General features: G+C 38.0%; 1 protein-coding gene across 2 annotated transcripts; it reads right to left on the bottom strand.

The window, feature by feature from the left end:
• Nucleotides 1-491: 491 nt before the first annotated feature.
• LOC121425195 lies at nt 492-21966 on the bottom strand. Of its 2 annotated transcripts, none has more exons than XM_041621200.1 (6): nt 21930-21966; nt 16494-16620; nt 10957-11125; nt 8719-8929; nt 6308-6669; nt 492-639 (listed from the first exon to the last, which is right to left on the bottom strand). In XM_041621200.1, the coding sequence occupies exons 1-6, from the start codon at nt 21946-21948 to the stop codon at nt 589-591; spliced, it is 939 nt and encodes a 312-aa protein (XP_041477134.1). In that variant the 5' UTR covers nt 21949-21966; the 3' UTR covers nt 492-588. The 2 variants fall into 2 exon arrangements, with proteins under 2 accessions (XP_041477134.1, XP_041477133.1); XM_041621199.1 differs by lacking the exon at nt 21930-21966 and adding an exon at nt 17697-17948.
• Nucleotides 21967-23136: the final 1170 nt, after the last annotated feature.

The following is a 23136-nucleotide window of genomic DNA, read 5'->3' as shown; positions in this document are numbered from 1 at the left end:
AGTACGGAGTTAAATGGTTATTAACACGGATATGTACGGAAAAGTACGGAAAAGTACAGAGTCTACAAGGATAGGCAAGGTAGCAATAGGGATCCTGTTTGATATGCTCCCCGAGCCAACACGGACTACCCGGATGATCACGGATGTTACTGGGTCTTTACACGGACCTTACCACTTCTTGTCGCCGGCATCTTGCTAGAATGAAGTTTCGTCCCTTTTTGCAGCATCTGGAGCATGCTCGTGCTTGGTTACGAATACGGACTATTGTTCATGTACGCAAACAATACAAACATTTGACCCGGGATAAAGCCGGTATCAACAAGGATCACCCGGTTCTTACAAGGAGCCTCCCGGATGCATTCGGTAGCTACACGGAAGTACAAGGAGTCTACAAGGATGAACACGGATGATTATCAGTCCGTATACTCCGAGCATGCCGGTACATCAAGGATGGCGCCGGATGAGTAGCCGGAGTGTACACGGTAGTCCCGGACTGTACACGGATGACCCCGGATTGACAATCCGGGATGATCCGTGTTGCTTCCGTGAAGGTGTAAAAGGGGCTTAACAGGGTCAGTACAATAAGCTCTAACTTTCCTTTGGCTCTGGTTTGAGATGAGCAGGAACATACCGCCAAATCTGTCAGAAGTAAAAATAAAGGAGAAACAATGAAAATGAATGTTTACTCAAAATATTTGATAATAAATCTCTGGTCTTTCTTAAAATTATTGCACAGTGGTCAAAGAAATAAATCATTGTCATACGATTGTCATTGGTCATTGAATGGGGATTTCAAAATACAATGTTCTTTTCTTATCCATTATAAAACAAGAGTGTCGCTATAAAGGCGAGCACATAATACGCCGCCTGTACTTCATGGTTACCCCTTGGAGAAAGGAGACACAGCAAAATATCTTGGAATCTACCTCCATCAAAAGCTCAGCTGGAATCATCACATCAGCCAGGTAGCAAAAAAGGCTAATTCCACCAGGGCTTTTCTCCAAAGGAACATTAGATCATGTCCTCGCAAAGTCAAGGTGCTCTGCTACCTCACTCTACTTAGACCAGTCATGGAATATGGAAGTATCATCTGGGATCCTTTCACTCAAGCTAACATCATGAGGCTTGAAATGATACAGAGAAGGTATGCTCGCTTTGTTTGCAATGACCACCACAGAACAAGCAGTGTCACCTCCATGCTCCAACAACTGCAATGGCCATCCCTGCAAGAAAGGAGAGCCCAGGCAAAGACTGCGATGATGTTCTGCATTAAGAACTCGTTAATATCCATCCCGGAGGCTACTCTGATCCCATCTCTCCAAACCTCACAAAGAGGTCATAACCAGAAATTACAAGTACCATTTGCTAGGACACAGACACTGCAAAAAAGCTACTTTCCTGATGCAACCAGGCTTTGGAACGCTCTTCCACAGGTCGCCGTCTCATGTACCTCTCTTCCAAGCTTCAAAAGAGAGGTACAGAAAATCCAGCTCCGTTAACTTTCTACGGATGTCTTTTTAGCTGCACACTCTTGAGTTCATTTTAGACCCCTTATTTAAGACACTGTACATACATTGCACCTGCACAACAGTACGACAATACGCCAGACGGTGGCCTGTACTTATAGAGAAGAAGAAGAAGCAGAAATGAAGTTATTGGTCAAGCAAGAAAAGTGGAAGGTGATTTCACCTTTGACTGTCTGACCTCAAAACCAATAGAATTCCTGAGATCTATGCTAGTATCATACACACCAAATTATATGAGCCTATAGGTTAAGGTAAACTAAAGTTATCGTGTTTACAAGGACTGCAGAAGGGTAAGATGAAAACATGTCCCTGTGACCTTGACCTTTGAACCTCAAAATCAATAGGCTTCCTGGGATCCATGCTATAATCATACACACCAAATTATATGAGCCTAGGTTATCAAAGTTAAATTGAAGTTATCGAGTTAACGAACGGACGGACGGACAGACACCGAGCGTGATACCATAATACATCCCGTCGAGACAGCGTACTAACACGTCTCGTCGGGACAGGGGTATAAAAAGTAATATTCCTCATGTCAGCTCTTTATATACCATTATTCTGCATGTATGTAAACAATAAACAACTATTTCTGTTGGTATATTGAACATCATGTGTATCCAGAATTCAATGAGACATGTACATGTATAAGAGATATATAAGTGGAATGCCTCTGGCAGTCTCGCCTGCATTACGCGATTCGATATAGCAGCAGTGCTGACTTTGAAAACGGCTATTAAATAATTATTCACAAAAGAAAACACTCATATGATAATAAAATACATTGTACATGTACTACAGTGTCTACAACAAGTGGAATGCCTCTGGCCGTCTCACCTGCATCACGCGATTCAACATAGCAGCAGTGCTGACTTTGAAAACTACTATAACTCGCACAAGATGTTCAGTGATACTTGGTTACTCTTATTTCAACCTTTTATGAACTAGACCAATACACTTTACAGAGATAGGATGGTAATTCAACAAATACCCCCAATGTGGCCAAAGTTCATTGACCTCACATGACCTTTGACCTTGATCATGCGACCTGAAACTTGCAAAGGATATTTAATGATACTTGATTACTCTTACATGTATGTCCAAGTTTCAAAAGTCAGATCAATAAACTTGCGAAGTTATGATGGTAATTCAACAGATACCCCCATTATGGCCAAAGTTCATTGACCTTTGATTTTGGTCATGTGACCTAAAATGTGCACAGGATGTTCAGTGATACTTGATTACTCTTATGTCCAAGTTGTATGAACTAGACCAACATACTTTTAAAGTTATGATGGTATTAAACAAATACCCCCAATTCGGCCAAAGTTCATTGACCCTAAATGACCTTTGACCTTGATCATGTGACCTGAAACTTGCACAGGATGTTCAGTGATACTTGATTACTATTATGTCCATGTTTCATGAATCAGATCCAAAAACTTTTAAAGTTTTGATTGTAATTCAAATGATACCCCCAAATCGGCCAAAGTTCATTGACCCTAAATGACCTTTGACCTTGGTCATGGGACGTGAAACTCATGCAGGATGTTTGGTGATACTTGATTAACCTTATGTCCAAGTTCAATGAACTAGATCCGTATATTTTCTAAGTTATGATGACATTTCAAAAACTTATCCTCAGGTTAAGATTTTGATGTTGATTCCCCCAACATGGTCTAAGTTCATTGACCCTAAATGACCTTTGACCTTGGTCATGTGACATGAAACTCTAATAGGATGTTCAGTAATACTTGATTAACCTTATGACCAAGTTTCATGAACTAGGTCCATATACTTTTTATGTTATGATGTCATTTCAAAAACTTAACCTCAGGTTAAGATTTGATGTTGACGCCGCCGCCGGCGGAAAAGCGGCGCCTATAGTCTCACTCTGCTATGCAGGTGAGACAAAAATTATTTGTACACTACATACAGCAATGCAAAATGAGAAGATGAACTACATGTATGTTGGAAACTAAAAATTCTTAAGTTGGTCATCATACAATAAAATGAATTATACATGTATATCATATGAAAGTGTAGCCTTTGTTTTGCACCTAGTTAAAAATTGTGATACTGCATAACCCTCCCATTCCTTAACATGGTAGAAGTCAGCTCTCAGAATGATAGTGACCATCCTCCCATGTCTTCATGATGATCTGCTGAATAACAAGACAGACACACTGTCTTCATACAAGGTACCATACACGTTCCAAGTAAAAAAAACTGAGACAACTGTAGGCATGTATTTTCTGCAGTAAATGTGTCAGCAAGCTGCCAAAGATTTAGCCACTCAGAGAGGACGCGAGTATGGATTTAAGCAAACAGCAGAAACACGTTTGGCAGAACCTAGAGCAACTGAACTCCACAAACTCACACCAGAAGATCTCATTAATCTGCCTTCAAACAATTTGCAGTGTGAGCGGGATCTGTCAGTTTGACAAACTAGCAAAGCGGTCTGCTGCTGCTTCCAAAAGAAACTTCACTGCCAAGGGTATTCGAGATGATATGACCTTGAACAAGGCTAATGTAGTAACTGGAAAAAGTGACCCATAACATTGCAAAAGTGTTGGATAAGAGTGAACAGAAATGGGTGGAAGAGCAAAACATCCTCTCTCAGGAAAAGCTTCAGCGAAATGTGGCCCAAGCACAACAAGCAGTGCATAGGCTGTTACAGAAATGTAAAACATGGGGAGGTCCATTAACAAACGTTGATGAGCTTCAAGAATGCCTGGATAATCAGGATCCCACCAAGCTTAAAACTATGTTACGTGCAGAGCTGTCATATCGCAGACACATATCCCATCGAGATTACTTGGTGCACCCACACTTGTCAACCAACTATGTGAAACACAAATGAAGGTGAACTTGACTCTTCTATTGACTGGAGGAGAGTCTGATAATCTCCCTGCCCCTGATCTGCCTACTGAAGATGACATGGTGAATGCATTCAATCTAAAGTTATCAAATGGGATCACACAGCCAACTGCCCATTCCAACCTTGAAGAAAATACTGACAAAGAAGTGGGCATCAAATTCTGTATTATGATATGGGATTACAACGATGAACAAAACTGGTACCTTGGTATGTGTCGAGACCAACCTCGTGAGGGATATGAAATCGAGCACATGGAAAGGGTGAAAGGGACAGATCAGCAAGCTAATGTACAGACAGTACTGCCGATGCAGATTCTTCCATGTAATGTAATTGGCTCATGGGATACATCTTCCAGCAAAACATTACCTTTGTGCTTGACAATTGGCATATCATAGAAGGCTTATTCAAGTCATTTTACAGTTAAATATGTACACCCACAGTGGAAATGTAGGTACTCTCTGCCTAGAGGTCTGATGACCAAATGTTAATTGGTACTTTAAAGCAGATACAGTATTAGTACTGGCTACAGTTACCATACATGTATGCTGACTCGGAATTCACCAGCCACATACAGATTTCTGCATGACACATACATTTACGTTTACGTTATTGTTTGTATCTTTCTGGCTATATACATGTAGTACCAAAAAAAACCACTTTTAATAGCTAGAATTTATTATTAAGAGTATGGTGGCTAGCATGACTTGAAGAAATTTTTTTAGAAGTACAAAAATTGCGGTAGGGGTAGGGGTGAAGGAGAAGGAAAATTTAACATTAAATACATGTATGGGGAAAAGGTGAGTATAATGTAGAAGATTAGGTTTTAAACCAAAAATATCATTATATTCAGTTTCTTTGACCCCTAAAACATGGGGTTAGACACCAAAACTATTACAATAGACAAAAAAATGACTGAGTTACAGGCAAAAATGTCCTTTTTAAGCCGAAACGGCGGCCATCCTGGATTTTTTACGTTTTCGGCCAGGGCACCCCGGATTTCGTATTTTTTCCATTTTTTTTTTTCAAAAGTGGTGTCAGTAGGCAAAAAGTCATCAAACTAGGGTGTGATGAGCATGTTCTGAAAATGTGACCTAAAATTGACCCTCTATAGCCCACCTCTACTTACATGTATGTCTATGTTTCATGAACTTCATGTGTAGAACAATACACTTTCTAAGTTATGATGCCAATTAAACAAATACCCCCAATATGGCCACAGATCATTGACCTGAAACGTGCACAGGATATCCAGTGATACATGGTTACTCTTATGTCCAAGTTTCATGAACTAGATCCATAAACTTTAAGTTATGATGACATTCCACAAATACCCCCAACATTTATGATAAATAATTTTCTATTGAAAATTTCAAAATTCTGTCTAAAAGTTTTGTGAACCTCATGAAGTCCTACCAGATGGAAGAAAAAAAATCAAAACCGGTCAACAATTGAAGAAGCATTTTATAAGAATTTCAAAAAACATGCATAAATTAGCGAAGCATTTTTTGTGAATTTTGAAAAACGTGCATAAATTAGCATATTTAATGAGTTTCAAAATTCTGTGTAAAAGTTTTGAACCCCCACCTAATGCTATCTTATAAAGCGAACAGAATTGAAATCGGACTTGAAATGGCAAAGAAGTAGCATTTGAAATTGTGAACGGACGACAGACGCCACAGCATAAGCTCATCAGGTCCTTCGGGCCGGATGAGCCAAAAACACAAAAAAATGCAAAATGCTTTGTGAGGAAATATTCCAAACTACTCTCTCATCTCGTCAATGTGCATAGCATAAAATATGAGCAGATCATGATGCTCACAGATATACATGTTACTGTGGAATGTCATGAAAGGCAAATTAAATTGAAAAAAAATCTGAATAAAATCTGCCATCAACTGACCTTCCCGTCTTCTATCCACTTGTTATCCACCTTCTTCCATCTTGTTTCCACTAGACCTTTCTTACGCAGAAGGGATGCAGCAACATCCCTGAAGAAATGTGACGTAAGGGCCAGCTCATTGAGTGACTCTCGGTCCAGGTGGAGACCAATCTCCTGTAGGATCCTGTATGGCATCAGGCTGAGGTGGAGGTGCTCATCGTCAGGGGCTGGGGAGACAGGAGAAGGCGAGACAGGGGTGAGAGAGGTAGCTATGTCTTCTTCCCCTTCTAACTCTCCTTCTTCTTGTCCTTCATCCCTTAATAGCTGCCAAGGTACAGTGTGAAGAGGATCCCCTCGCTTGTGTACTGATGATGGCTTTTCATCTTTTGAAAATTCAGAAAATAAACAATTGATAAATTAGTCTATCAAAGTACACATTTACATGTATGCTAAATTATGCACAGGAAAATAAACACAAGACAAAAGCAATTTTGTGTCTCGCCCACTTATGAAAATAACCAGAAATATTGTAATTGACGAGGGCACGCAATTGAATTGTATCGAAACTTTCATTGTGAAATGACTGGGATGGAATAACACAAGTTTGTCATAAGGTCCTTGCATGTAAAATCAAATGTTGACCTGAAAGTGACATTTGACCTTACCATGTGACCTCCAACTACAGCATAACATGCAGGTTGCCTAAGTACATCTAGCATCCAAGGTCGGTTGAAAAGTGACTTACGGTTACGGAGTTAGGTGTCATAAGAGAGTCTTGCATGTCAACTTATACGTTGACCTGAAAATTACCTTTGACCTTACCACATGACCTCCGATTGCAGCATAACATGCAGGTCTCCCTAAGTACATTTACCATCCAAGTTTGGTTGAAAAGTGACTTACGATTGCTGAGTTGTAAGTCAAGAATCTTGTACATACAGTATGTAAACTTTAACTTTGGCCTTGGTAATGTGACCTAAAACTTGCACAGAATTTTCAGTGATACCTGATTACTCTTATGCCGAAGTTTTATGAACTAGACCAATACAATTTAGAGGTATGATGGTAATTCAACAAATACCCCGAACATGGCCAAAGTTCAATGACATTAAATGACCTTTGACCTTGGTCCTGTGACCTGAAACTCGCACAGGATGTTCAGTGATATTTGATTACTCTTATGTCTACGTTATATGAATCAGATCCATAAACTTTTGAAAGTTATGATGGTAATTCAACAAATACCCCCAACTTGGTCAAAGTTCATTGACCCCAATTAACCTTTGACCTTGGTCACGTGACTTGAAACTCAGGTAGGATATTTGATAATACTTGATAATCCTTATGTCAAAGTTTCATGAACTAGGCCCATATACTTTCTAAGTAATGCTATCATTTCAAAAACTTTTCCTTTGGTTAAGATTTGATGTTGACGCCAATGCCGTCGGAAAAGTGCGCCTGTAGACTCACTCTGCTATGCAGGTGACACAAAAATGAAGCCGCCCTAAGTAGCAGTAAGTATTAAAAAAATTAAATTCATTCATTTTCATAATACATAACAAATGGGGCAGCAGCTCGTATATAAAATCACAAATCCGAACTTAACATTCTAATAACTTTCTTAATCTTTAATAACAGATTTTCCTCAAACCTTCTCCAATATTTTTCATTATTTTTTTCTGCTATGTTTACAACAAATTTTTCTTCACGGTGAGCTTCCCCTTGAACATCTCACCCTGATTCTAATAAATGCAGACTTTTCAATCCCAAACACATCCGAATTGCAAGATATCTGAATCCTTAAAGGGTATTAAAGTTCACCCTGACAAAAACATAAAAACTTTCGAGAAAATGGCACAAAAAATGAAAAAAAAATATTGAAGACTTGAGGAAAAACATTAAAAAATATGTTATTAGAATTTCAATTTTTTTTATTTGTGACATTATAAACAAAGCAGCAGTCCCATATGTTATGTAATATAAAATGCATAAATTTCATTTTTTTAATCGTTTGTGACGACTTCAATATTTTTTATTTTCTTTTTTTAATAGAAACGAGTGTGAAATGATTCGTGTTTTGAAATACTGAAGGTACAATAATTTTTTACCAATTTTTATTGATTTGTTTACCATACAATATGTAGGAAAGCTGCTCGCATATGACATCACAAATCAAATAACTAAAATTCTATAAAAAAATTATATTCTCTTTGATGGATTTTCCTCAAACCTTCACCACTATTTTATTTTTTCTGCTATTTTTACAATAAACTTTTTGTCCCGGTTTACTTCCCCTTGACATCATCCATTTTCCGTCCCAATGGTATCGTATCAATGTCTGTGTCTCGCTGTAGAGTGGATTTAATACATTATACATGGAATACCCTCATCATTATTTCCTCTTTAAGTGAGTTAATCTCTTATAAACTCACCACTTGTTTCTCCTTCATTCTCTGATCCTGCCTTATTCCCTGTAATGTCATCCCCTTCCTTCTTCTCTTTGCTATCTGACTCAGCTGCTCTCTCTGATCCTCCTGCTTCAAGCAATGCTCTTTGCTGCTCCCTCCATTCTCCAAGAACAGGTTCACACTCGTGATCATGACCAGTGCAGAAGTGACTATCATAGTCATCTTTTGCTATCGACTATCAAGTAGCAGGGGCACAAACACGGATGAATGTGAAATTTGATTTTATTCTCTGGGCAATTCCACAGGTTGGTGGACATGAGCTTAAAAATTCAAATTCAATATTTTCTTGAATTTTTTAATGCTTTATGTCCTTCATACATGATAGTTTCAGGAACAAGAAATAAAAAGTTTATTTTCATATGTATACTTTGGAAAAAAATTGTCAAAAGTTGTGTCTTCCATTCTGTACCAAACTACAAGAAAAATAGTGAAAAATGAAATATGCCTTTATTGCCTTATTACCATTTTGTTATTGCAACAACATACCACTTTATATATTTCTGAAGTTTAGAAGAGTCAAATTACTTAAAATACACAACAGCTTTTCAAGTAAATTTGTAGTACTCATTCAAAAATAAATATTGCAACCTGCTCAGGTGATGTAACGTGAGTAACCGAAAAAACTGAATTTGTTTTCTGAGAGAAAAATTCTTCATAGTTAATTGGTGGGATTTTATATTCTCTTCCTTCAAAAAATCTTTGATGCAGTGATGACTATCAAAATCATTAAAAAGTACAATTTCTTTATAAAAATGATGAAGAAAAACTGTAACGTGAGTAACTTTGTAACGTGAGTAACCATTATGTGATGTGAGTAATCAGTAAAAATTATTCAGTTAGGTAAAATTTTCTGTGGTATGTCAAGTTGTAAGTCTCATGGTGAGTTGTGAAGTTATTTTTGATTAATTAAAAGCAAAATGAGGGTACACCTCTTTGATGCAACATGACTCTTTGTTCATCAAAATATCAGTGGTCATACACTCACACAAAAAATTGAATATTAGTAGAAGTATTCACAATCCAAGAGTGCATTAGTAAGACTTGGTTTCGATTAACCAAACTTTAAAGAGTGTTCAAACAACACATTGAATGCCCCTTACCTGTAACCCTATCTAGGCCGGGGTATTTTGGGAGTTGATATAGCCCGGGGAGAGGGGAGGGGCGATTTGGCCCCCTTGAGATCTCGGCCACTGGCCGGACGATCACGCCGAAAATTTGCGCGCAGGTTGTCTTGGACATAATCTACAATACTATACAGTAATTTACTTCATGCAAATTGGTATAAAGCGATTATGCTAATTTATGCATAATTAGTAAGCGAAATCATATTTTTCCCTCCTACTCCCTAATAAAGCTCCAATTGTTCCAATCTTTGGTATAAAATCTCTTTTTGATGTTCCTAGCAACGAATTTTACACACATTATTGAATTTTTAATGACATGTGTGTTGTTAACCATACATGGACAAAATGTAACGTGAGTAACCGTAACGTGAGTAACCATATTATCTGCACCCCAAGTAAAAACCATGTGTTCTTTATTTTTTTAATTATATACAAAGTTTGTCTCTCTAATATACTTCTTTGAAATGGATATAATCAACTTTCATAAAAGCCTTGTATGAGGAGACTTTTCACTTATGTCGACTTTTCATTTTATGCATGTCCAAATCATGTAACGTGAGTAACCGACACATTCCAAAGATTTGCCAGGAGCATAATAAAATTTCCCAAGTTTTGTTTTTATACAAAGGATAGTCAGACTGTGTACTTTGTTGTGATAAGATGTTTAGTTCCTATCAATAATAATGGAGTTACAGCTCCAAGTATGAGTCAAGGTGTCTCCAAATGTAATGTGAGTAACCGTGGAATAGCCCCTCTTCTTAACTTGCTAAGACTTGGTTTAATACCTAATTAGTCTAATTCTCAAAAGTTTATTAAAAAGCCCAGCTAGTCTAATTCCTACTTCATTTCTCTATCATATTTTAGGCTGTCAAATGAAATTTTGTTATATAAAATCCATATAACTGTATAAAACTTTTTTTAGGCCTAAAGCGTAACTGGAAATTAAAATACAAACTGATTCTAGGCAAACTAGGATTAGGCATCAGACAAATGATTAGTACTTGGTAGTTTAGCAGGATGACATCAGAGGAATACATGTAGTGAAGTGGGTGTAGAAAACATGGCTATCTATACATACCTGGCCGCACATGATGACATGGGCAGGGCACTGCTGGAGATGGTCGATACATAAGGCACGTCTCATTATTGCTTGGCAACCAAGTTCAGAATTGAGACATTCCATTCTGACGTTAGGACACAACTCACTATGGTCATCTGCTTTACACTGATGGAAGTAGGCACCACATCTGTAACAGAACATAATGACAGGCATGGAGTTAGACTATCAGGCTCCCATACAGAGCACATTACAACTTGCTTTATAACTTGGAAATAGTACAAAGAAAGATAGATCTCTATTAGATCGGGTGGATGAGTTGCACATGATAGAAACTAGAGATGCTCGGCAGGTCGCGCGGCAGAGCACATGTATTCCCCGAACCCACCGCGTCATCCGCCATTGTGATATAGCTCACTCAGAAATTAGACAAATAAATACAATTATCATGGCGACTATGACCCTGCCAACATTTTGCCTGTGGGTACCAAATTTGATGACAATAATATGATATAGCAGCGTGACTCTGCAGAACCTAAAAGTATTGTCCAGTATCACCTGTTGGGGAATACAATTATAGAGTAACCTGGATATATTTTGTAAACCTAACCCTATAAGACCCCCACGAAAAATGATAGGGGTCTTTGCTTCACCTTCTAATATTGCTTCTGTGTGCCAACTGTTATGACATACTGGAAAAAAAAGCAGAAGTAACAGGTTTTACCAAATTTTCCACATAAATATGGTTACCATGGCAACAATGTCTGCACCCACTCCAAAATCAATAGGCGATTTGCTGTACCATAATAGACCTTCATGGCAAATTTGAAGATAATTGGAGAAGAAATGCAGCCAGTAGAGCACTCACCAGGACATCACTGCTATTTTCACATAGACTTGTTACCATGACAACAATGTCTCCACCCACTTCAAAATCAATTGGCAGCTTTGCTTTACCATAATGGACCTTCATGCCACATTTTAAGATGATCGGAGAAGAAATGCAGCTGATAGAGCGCTCACAAAGAAACCTCTGCGGCGGCGGACGAGGCAAAACCCATAGTATCCTCCTAACTCTGTTCAGGGGATACAATAATGCACGTATTAAAGGACAAGTCCACCCCAACAAAAACTTGATTTGAATAAAAAGAGAAAAATTCAACAAGAAGCATAACACTGAAAATTTAATCAAAATCGGCTGTAAAATAAGAAAGTTATGACATTTTAAAGTTTCACTTCATTTCACAAAACAGTTTGTACATCTCGGTCGGTATGCAAATGAGGGAACTGATGACATCACTCACTCACTATTTCTTTTGTATTTTATTATATGAAATATTTTGATTTTCTCATCATTGTCATGTGAAATGAAGTTTCATTCCTCCGTTAAGACGTGGAATTCCATTTTTAACATTTTGTGGTTCAGGTAAGGTGGTCCTAACTGTCAAATTCGTAAAAATTGAAATATAGTATAATTCAAACAATAAAAAAATAAAAGAAATAGTGAGTGAGTGACATCATCGACTCTCTCATTTGGATGTAACTGGCTTGTTCAAGTAACTATTTTGTTAAAAATAAGTGAAACTTTCAAATATCATAACTTTCTTATTTTACATCCGATTCTGATGAAATTTTCAGCATTGTACTTGCCTGGTTTTTCTCCATTGATTCAAGTCAACATTTTTCTGAGGTGGACTTGACCTTTAAGCACGTGCATGCAGGGCCAAATAAAGAACGATGTGTGAGAAGAGCACAGAGTTCATTATTTAGGTCCTCTATGCACAAGAATGCATGCATTGTTTGTTTTGGGAGTGGTACATGTATAATAAGTGATTGAGCAAGTTTCAAAATCCACACATATTGGATCATTCTCAAATTTACAAACACACTAATATGGACAATTACAGTTAAAAACTTACTATGAAATACCCCGGAGGGGGGCCAATTACACTGACGAGTGGATACCATACGCGACCCCAAAAACATGTAAAAAGGATGTCTTTTTCAAGATAGGGCACGTTACACACGTAACGTGATAAGGGTATCAAAAACACAAAAATAATTTTAAAAGGGTGTCTTTTTCGCTAGGACAGCTACGTGTTTAGGGTCAGATTTGCGGGGATGATAAAACAAAATTAAAATGCTTTATAAAGGTTGTCCTTTTTGCCCCAACACTTAAGAGTGTTTAGAGTCCAATTTGGGCAAGTTGTGGAAGGTGGGGCCGTCCTAAGCCAAAAGGTGTGTAAAAGTAAAACATACAACCGACGGACCCGTGACATACAATAAAATATCGCTGTACTTATTTAGGGGTCCATTTCAGGGAATACCGTCTTGCAAAGAATATCATTTTGTTTCCAATACTTGTTAAGGGTAGGGTTTCAGATGCCAATACTTGTTAATATTTCAGAATATGGAAAATACGTGTTTAGGTTGCTTTTTGAGACCCCATGGTCGCGCATGGTATCCACTCGTAAATGGAAGTGGCCCCCCCGGGGAAAGAAGTTGATGGTCATGGATAAACCTCTTACACTAGCCCCACCAAGACTACAGAGGATGCTGATCCGTCTACAGGGATATAACTTCCAGATCACGCACAGACCAGGGCTAGAGAACTTACTAGCTGACAGTCTCTCACGACTACCAAGCACTCGCAACAATGAAACAGTTGATCTCGATTTGAGAGTAGACCTGGTACAGTTCTCATCAAAGAAAGTCGACGAATTGAAACAATGACGGCACTGATGAAGGTCATTATAACTGGATGGCCGAACACTCAGAAGGAAGTTCAACCAGAGTTACGCCAATTCTGGAATTACAGAGATGAACTAACAGTCAACGATGGTATAATTCTCAAGGGAAACAGAGTTGTGATTCCAAAGTTGATGCAGGCTGAGATCTTAGGAAAACTTCATACCAGTCATTTAGGCCAACAGAAGACCAAGTTGCTAGCCAGAGGATGTGTCTTCTGGAACAACATGAACAAGGACATAGACAGAGTGGTACAATCATGTAAGAGATGCCAGGAAAACCAACCAGCACAAACACCAGAACCACTCTATCCGCATGAAATTCCAACATTGCCATGGAACACAATTGCAACTGACTTGTTTGAATTCAAAGGCAAACAATGGTTGATAGTGGTTGACTACTATAGCAAATATCCAGTGGTTCGCCAGTTACCACACCCAGCAACAAGCAATGCAGTAATCACTATCCTAAAGCAAGTGTTTGCAGAACATGGCATACCAACGAAGTTAGTGAGTGATAATGGACCCCAGTACGCCAGTTACCAGTTTAAGTCATTTGCAGATGAGTGGGGGTTCGAACATGCTACATCATCTCCCAGGAGACCACAAGGCAATGGATTTGTCGAGAAACAAATCAGGACAATTAAGAACATCATGAAAAAAACATAAGACATTCAACTAGCACTACTTCTATGGCGTGCTACTGTCTGCTACACCCATATCAGAGAAGTTGCAAAGTCCAGCTGAAGTTCTCATGAATCGTCAATTGAGAACTATTCTTCCCAACAACATGCAGCGTTCACAACGAGATGCTGATGACATCTACAACCAATTGACGGAAAGGCAGAACAGTCAAAAGTTCTATTTTGACAGACACACCCGAAGAGCTGACCTGCCAAAACTACACCCAGGGCAAAATGTAAGACATCGCAACCCTATCACCAGACAGTGGTCTCCTGCTAAAGTCCATTCCAGAACAGAGGGAAAACGATCTTACAACCTTCAGAGCCCTGACGGACATTTTCTTCGCCGTAATAGGCAACACATCAGGCCAGACTTCACTCAACAACCCCAGACCACAACTGACACCAGCGCAGAAGGTCTCAATGATGCCTACACCCGTCCAGATGAAGATGATGTACCAACCACTGTCCCATCTACCAGCGCAGAGATGACAACTAAGCGATAAGTACATACTCCACCTCGCGTTTCTATAGAACCTGGTAGTAGCACAGTCACTTCAACTCCCAGGCAGAATGAAACTTCACCTCTAGTGCGTACACCAACAGTTGTGAGAAAACGCCCGATCCACAAAACTCAACGTCCAACGAAATATGACGATTTTCAGATGTAACGAATGAAAAGTAACCGAACTCAAATCGACACTTATGAGTAGAAATTTGACTCAGTTCGATAATAACATTTGTTAATATTTAGAGATCCATCTTGATACCAATAATCAAATTTTTATTTGATTACATATTTCCTATAAAGAAAATGGAAATTTTTATTTTACATGACTTTGTTCTCAAAGAAACGGATTCTTTTATTTCATGAAAAAGTCAGATTTTTAAAAGATTTTGAAATTGATAGCTATGTCTAGTTTGTTCACATAGTTGTTTATACCGTATGAGAAAGAATGTTAATTTTGCAAAAGAACTTTAAAGTTTTGGAACCATGGAAACAAACGAAGGACATAAATGTGAACTGCAGATAAATATAAGAAAATGCATTTTAATGGACACAACTTTTCAACTAAAGTCATCAAGTCAACATGATTCGTCGACAAGAACAGTCTTCACTATCTATCTTTCGTAAATTTCTTCTTACATTAAAATGTGCACCAACTGAGCAGTTTTTTTTCAGCATCTGAACGAATTTGAAAAATCCATCATTGTAGGGACCCAGGTGCTGAAGACCTGGTGTGAAGGTGATGTTCTGGAACCTCTCCTTTCTAATATGTTTGATATGAATGTGATATTGATCTAAATGCATTTTTTTTAAAGGTACATGTTTACTTTTTTATGTTTGAAAATTACTACAGCTGTATTTTCATTCATTCATTTGAATCATGTTCAGATTTATAATTGTTCAGAAGTTTATGATCAGAAGTGCATATTTTTGCTTAACACATTAATTAATGCACAGGAAAAGGTGCATCAATAGAAAAGGATATGTTAGAAATCGACAATTATACCAAGAATGGATTTCAATTATTTAGGGTTGAAAACTAAAAAAAAAAAAAAAAAAAAAAAGAATCATTTAAGTTTTATTTTTCTTGAAGCTATACACAGATAGAAAAAATAAATACGAATCATTATTTCATTGTGTACACTACATCAAGGAAAATAAGGCAAAATATGAAGAGTTATACAAAATAATGATAAATTAATTGACTCAGTATATACATGTACATCATGTATCTATATATATATTTCCTTTAATGTTAAGCAGCCAGACAATATTTTGACAAATTGGAATACTGGTACAACGAACAGTTGTCTCGAATATGAGAGGTAACACTTTTTTTTTAGTAATTAAGAAATTTGACACTTATGCATGTATAGACAAAACATTCAAAAAGGAAAAAACATTTGAAATTTATTTAATTGTGCTCGGAAGAATCTGACCAATATCAAATTGCGTTAAAAAATAAATAAATAAAAAAGGAAAGAAAGAAAGAAATTGAAATTGAAATTTTTAATTTCCAAATACTGTTTGTTCAACATTATAATTCAGGTTCATGGAAAAGACAGTAAAGACATTTATAGCTTTGAGAAACACCTCACTGGTGTGTTTATGTAAACTCACTTAAATGGGCAGTAGATGTGCGCACATGATACCCCTGGTTGCACAGAAACATTGCATCGTTTAGAGATACAGTTGAGACAATGGGAGTGTAAACCAAGCTCCTCTAATGTTGGCTCTCTCAGCTCATCTGCGAAAAGAAACAGAAACACAATGTAATGAAAAACAATGTTTAAATGGACATTGTTAATGATAATTGATCTATTGCTGATTGTCAAATGTCATGACACTGTCCCGTGCAATAGGCATTAAATTTAATCCCACTCCCATGCAAACATGGTGAAAGGGCTCTATTAAAAAGAGTAGATCCTAGACAATACTAGATCTCTAGGTTAAAGGAGAATGAAACCTTTGGAACAAGATCGCTTGTGTGAAAACAGACAAATCAAAGAAACAGATCAACGAAAGTTCGAGAAAAATCGGACAAATAATGAGAAAGTTATGAGCATTTGAATATTGCGATCACTAATGCTATGGAGATAGCGAATTGGCAATGCGACAAAGATGTGTGATGTCACTTGTGAACAACTCTTTTTTCTTTATTTTTTTAATTATATACGAAGTTTGTCTCCTAATATACTTCTTTGAAATGGATATAATCAACTTTCATAAAAGCCTTGTATAAGGAGACTTTTCACTTATGTCGACTTTTCATTTTATGCATGTCCAAATCATGTAACGTGAGTAACCGACACATTCCAAAGATTTGCCAGGCGCATGATAAAATTTCCCAAGTTTTGTTTTTATACAAAGGATAGTCAGACTGTGTACTTTGTTGTGATAAGGAGATGTTTAGTTCCTATCAATAATAATGGAGTTACAGGTCCAAGTATGAGTCAAGGTGTCTCCAAATGTAACGTAAACGTGGAATAGCCCATATGTAACATTTTGAGGATTTTTTAAAAAGTTATTTCTCATAATACAATACTTGTATTATTGCATCTCTGGGAAGTTCTAATTTATTAAGTATGAAAATGTTATACCACAAAAGTTTCAATAATATAGTTTACCCTTTAATTAAAAGTTGATTTAAAAAAAATTACGTATGGGACACCATGTCACGTATTAACCCGGGGAGCACCGGCCCACTTCGCGGTTAGGCGCTCAGGAGCTCACCGTGTATTAACCCATACTCAAGGGACTAGGATAGATTATGGTCAAAATATCTAGCAAGATAAATTTTGAAAACAGAAATTATGCACTTACCACGATTATATGGATGACGGTAGTATCCTGACATCGAGGCACAGACTGGACATAAAAAAAATGATAAGTTCTCTCTTCTACCCCTCTCGTTCGGCCATTTTTTGTTATGATTCATTTCTCCTCATTTCTGTTTTCACAATTTATCTTGCTAGATATTTTGACCATAATCTACCCTTGTCCCGTGAGTATGGGTAAATACATGGTGAGCTCCTGGGCCTGGGTTAGTCACGTATGGGACATTTACCCACATATGGGGAGATTTGTGTATAAAGTGAATGGAGAAAAACAAATTTTAAGAGTGCTCTGAAAAAATTGTGAAAATGGAAAAATATGAAAAAAAATTGAGAACAATAGAAATACACAAGAAATTCATGCAATCATGAAAAACAAGAAAAAAAAATTTGTTGAAAAATGGCTAATTTCCTTTTCAGTCATGTCAAATATGTCTCAATAGAACATTTCAAAAGAAAAGAACTTTTGTCATTTCCATATTTTAATTTATTTCAATTTTTGAAATTATGGGGAAAATTGTGAACATTTTCTGTGGGTACAAAATGCCCCATACGTAACTGACCCTACTAGACCAAAAGCTTCGGTCTCTGTTATGTAGGGTGTTCAGCTGAACTCCGTTGGCTTCACTCACCAAATACAAAGACTGAAGTTCTAGCGCGATCTGGGCAGGGGGACTCAATGGCCATATGTGTTTATGTACTACATGTACGTTCAGATAAAACAGGGAAGTGAAATTGCGCAACAGCCGTGGTAAGTCACTGTTTTTGTTCCTTTTAACTTTATTTTTCCGTTTTTTGGGCAATTAATGCCAAGAGGGAATATCAATTTACATTTTGGTTGCGTTAATTTCGAAGTTTGATTCATTAAAGACAAAAATTGAAGAGCCCCGACGGGGATTTTGCACTGTAAGTCCCCTAATGGTAGCTGCACGATAGCGAGCCGTCTGTGTACGAGGAGAAATTTCGAAAAATTAAATAACTCCTTGAAACAGACGGCTGCCAGCTGTCTAGTCCCCTACATTTAATTAGAGGGTTTTAGATTCTCAACTTGAAAAAAATGTTTTAAAAATTGTCTTTTTTCTGTGTCCCATACGTAACGGCACATCTTTCCTCTCTAAAAGGCCAAGGTCATGTGTCACCATTTTTTTTGCATTGTCATTCCTCTCCTAGATGTCTACCATCATGAGTGTATTCAATCTAATCAAAGTCATTTAACACTATTTTTTAGGTCATTCAAACCTCTGAAATGTTCCATACTAAACGCGTGCAAATTCTCAGACTTTTTTTTTCTTTCTTTTTAACCCTTCCACAGGGTTCCTTTATTGAAATCACTGTAATACATACTTTCAAACAATTCTCAGACTTGCCCTCTAAAGACCAAGAATCACAAAAGTCATGAATACAAAAATCCTGCCATGTTTTACGAACGCCTCTTGCTTTCTTGCCTGATGTAGGAGGGGTCCTAAAGCTACGCACTTGATTTATCAGGCAAAGAAGTAGTATTTCCTGTGCATCAATTTCTAAAAAATGTCCATAGTATAGAAAAGAAATAAAAGGAAATATTACTCCAAAATTTCAAACATTTATTTGCTGGTTTTCTCTGCATTCAATGATTGCAGCCTCTTTAGAAAATTTGAATGGGATCCAGAGATGCCAAGTTCAAAGACCAGCTATGCGCGAGATTTTCTGTGAATCTGAGTGAGATCACAGACATTATGTACAATGTATATGGGGATAAGCTGTGATAGTTGCGCGAGACAGAGATTTGAGGGGATGACACTTGACAGAGTCCAAAATGCCGAGTCTCACGCATAATGCGTGAGAGTTGGTAGCTCTGAGGGATCATCTGTCACTCTGCAGTCACAATTCCATACACAGAGCTCAAGTGCATATTTATTTTGCCAGATTCAAGGGGGGTGCTAAAGGCATGGAGAAAGTTCAAAAGAGAGCAACTAAAACGTGGAGCGTTGTGGCCCTGTGGATTAGTCTCCGGACTTTGAAACAGAGGGTCGTGGGTTCGAATCCCAGTCATGGCGTAATTTCCTTCAGCAAGAAACTGATCCATGATGTGCTGCACGTAACCCAGGTGAGGTAAATGGGTACCGGTAGGAAGTAATTCCTTAAGAAGCTGTGTGCGCTCTGAACGCCTAGCTTAGCCGGGTAATATCTATACCTGGTGGGGTCACTCACCAGCAGAGGGGGACGCGTATGACCGTTACCACAAATGCAAGTAACCCCCTATCGCAGTCAATTTCAAGGACATTTTGTGAAATTTACCCCCCTATTTTCACGCAAAACAAGGACAAAATTGCGGTAAAATTGTACCTTGAAACACCCATAATTATAAGATTGTAAGGACACTTTTGCCCATTTCGCAAACTTACCCCTATTTACCATATTTCAAAGACAGGGCATTTATACCCTTTCCTCATTAGAGGAAATTGCAACACGGGCGTCAGAGTGGTCAGTCCTTAAAGATGACCAAGAGCCATGTCATACTGATACAATAATCCAAAAGAACTTTATTTTTCTTGAAAAACAAGTAGAATTCTTTGTAAAAATAAATGTAGAGTTGTCCACATAAAGATACAAAGCATGATGAGCGTGCCCTCTGCGGATGGGTGACTCGGCGACGGATTTTACTTCCCGTGATCATTCTCCCCTTTTTCCTGACCCCTATTTCCATCAGATCGAGGAAGGTGAGCACCCCTATTTTCAATATTTCGAGGAGTGTTCCGTCCCCGTGCGTTCCGTGAAATTGACCCCTTTTCCCGTGATTTTGGTAACGGTCATGCGGTCCCCAAGTCATATTGAGTGACCCCACCGGGGGTCACTCAATATGAGTATATAGGGGCCCTATATACATGATATAGGAGTGCCTTGAGCATCTAACAGGGTGGATATGTGCGCAGTATAAAATGCCTATTATTAAAAACTGATCTACAATACGGTACATGTTAGACAGCTGGCAGCCGTCTGTTTCGAGGAGTTTTTTCTCCTCGTACACAGACGGCTCGCTATCGTGCAGCCACCATTAGGGGACTTCCAATGCAAAATCCCCCGTCGGGGCTTTTCAATTTTTGTCTTTAATTAATAAAAATTTTGAAAATTAACGTGACTAAAATACAAATTTATATTCCCTCTTGACATTAATTGCCAAAAAACAGAGAAAAATGAAGTTAAAAGGAACAAAACCAGTGACTTACCTCGGCTGTCGCGCAATTCACTTCCCCGTTTAATCCGATATATGGCAATTGAGCTGAGTCCCCTGGCCCTGTCATTGCCTGTACAGATTGCGCTAGAACTTCGGTCTCTGTATTTGGTGAGTGAAGCCAACAAAGTTCAGCTGAACAACCAACAAAACTCACCAAATAAAAAAAAGGCAGTGTATACAGCCACACGCGTGTGTCTTTACCATCCAGCCACCGCGTGTGGTTATATCCAGAACACCTATCTGTGGATACCGCCACACGCCGCCAGTAATAACAGTAAAACACGGTACCGGTATGTAGGTCTGACCGTCTATATCACGATCAAAGTAACCTCATTTCTTCATTAAATTCTTACATTCTAAACCCCTTTGATATCCTTAGATCGTTTCAATTTCATTCTCACCGTCTTCTCTCCTTGCTTTTCTTGTCTTGTTACAAACGGTCGTCTGTTTAACAGCAAATTCTCTTTTTCTACTTGTGTCGATTCTGGCTTCCTTCGCGGTGGCAGACCCATACAGCGTTAGCGCAGCGCAGTACTAGTAGACATACACAGTTCATAATTCGTACCAAACGTAAACCCAAACTGTGTATGTCTGCCACCGCGAAGGAAGCCAGAATCGACACAAGTAGAAAAAGAGAATTTGCTGTTAAACAGACGACCGTTTGTAACAAGACAAGAAAAGCAAGGAGAGAAGACGGTGAGAATGAAATTGAAACGATCTAAGGATATCAAAGGGGTTTAGAATGTAAGAATTTAATGAAGAAATGAGGTTATTTTGATCGTGATATAGACGGTCAGACCTACATACCGGTACGTGTTTTACTGTTATTACTGGCGGCGTGTGGCGGTATCTACAGATAGGTGTTCTGGATATAACCACACGCGTGTGGCTGGATGGTAAAGACACACGCGTGTGGCTGTATACACTGCCTAAAAAAAAATAATAAATCTCCTCGAAACTGACGGCTGCCAGCTAGCTGTCTAGTTCCAACCATACAACTTTATTTACCTTGTTCTCGGTTTTCCATATTCACTGATCGACTTTTCCACTTTGTCTCTCACAACTGATAATTAAAGTTTCCTTTCTCTGAGTCTGATCCGAGTGGTCTGATCTACATAATTTAGGAGCACAATGCATATCCGGCCGTATATAGCTAGGCTAGGCCTACCGGTACGTACTGTCATCGTCGACCGCAGCGAGCCAGGCGCCGCCCCGCCCCTACGGTTAACATACTACGGTAGCCTCCATGGCCATGGTTTCAGCAAATTTGTAGAAGAATTAAAGTTTCAATGATATATGTCTTAGAATGAGGAAGAAATTTGTATGTATGAAGTTTTATTCAAATTAATGTAAAGATTTGTTCATATTAAGCTTATTGACACTGAATAGGTCATGATACGGTTGTCGAATGGGGCGTTCCAAGAAACTTACAATCGATTACTGGTCTTTATTCCGGTCCATAAAATTGTGTATGATTTTTTTTTAATTAATACTTCCTCATTAATCAGTTTGATTGAAGAGTATGGTAAACGAGGGAGGAAAAGAGAATCTTAACTTGAGTTTTATATACAGATTATAAGTGTATTTCCGTAATTCAGATCATGTTGTTGCTGTACCCAGATTATAAGTTGTTAAAGAAATGTGAGCAGATTGATTCTAAGTTTAAATTTGAAATTCTTACCATGTTATAAGGTTTATGCGTAAACTTGAAACAATCATGTTTTAATGATGTCATGTTATATTTATTTTTACACGTGATATGAGGATAAAATAAATATGATTAAAAAAAATAATAAATCATGTCTTGCAATTAATTTACATTTGTGATTAATTAATTGTTGCTCTCACTGGCGTAAATCCGTGTTGACGGGTGGGGGGATGACTGAAATATTTTGGCTTTTTCTTTGCAATCATGTTTTTAGATATGCAAGGTATTGTCATTGATATGTCCACAGTGGCGTGTATGGCAAGCCGTTTGTACCATAAAGGCGATAAACCGAGTTTATCGCCGATAAACTCGGTTTTTCGGTCGATAAACAGAGTATATCGACCGAAAAACTAAGTTTTTCACCGATAAACTCAGTTTTTCGGCGATAAACTCAGTTTATCAAGTGATAAACTGAGTTTATCGCGAGAAACTCTGTTTATCGTCGAAAACATTATGAAAAATACGAGACATTTGGCTTCCTCCTGCTCGTACGCACGGGCGTCCGTC

The sequence above is a fragment of the Lytechinus variegatus genome, chromosome 12 (assembly GCF_018143015.1).
Source record: "Lytechinus variegatus isolate NC3 chromosome 12, Lvar_3.0, whole genome shotgun sequence".
NCBI lineage: Eukaryota > Metazoa > Echinodermata > Echinoidea > Temnopleuroida > Toxopneustidae > Lytechinus > Lytechinus variegatus.
Note: the sequence above shows the minus strand (reverse complement) of the source record. Positions and strands in the feature narration are given on the sequence as shown.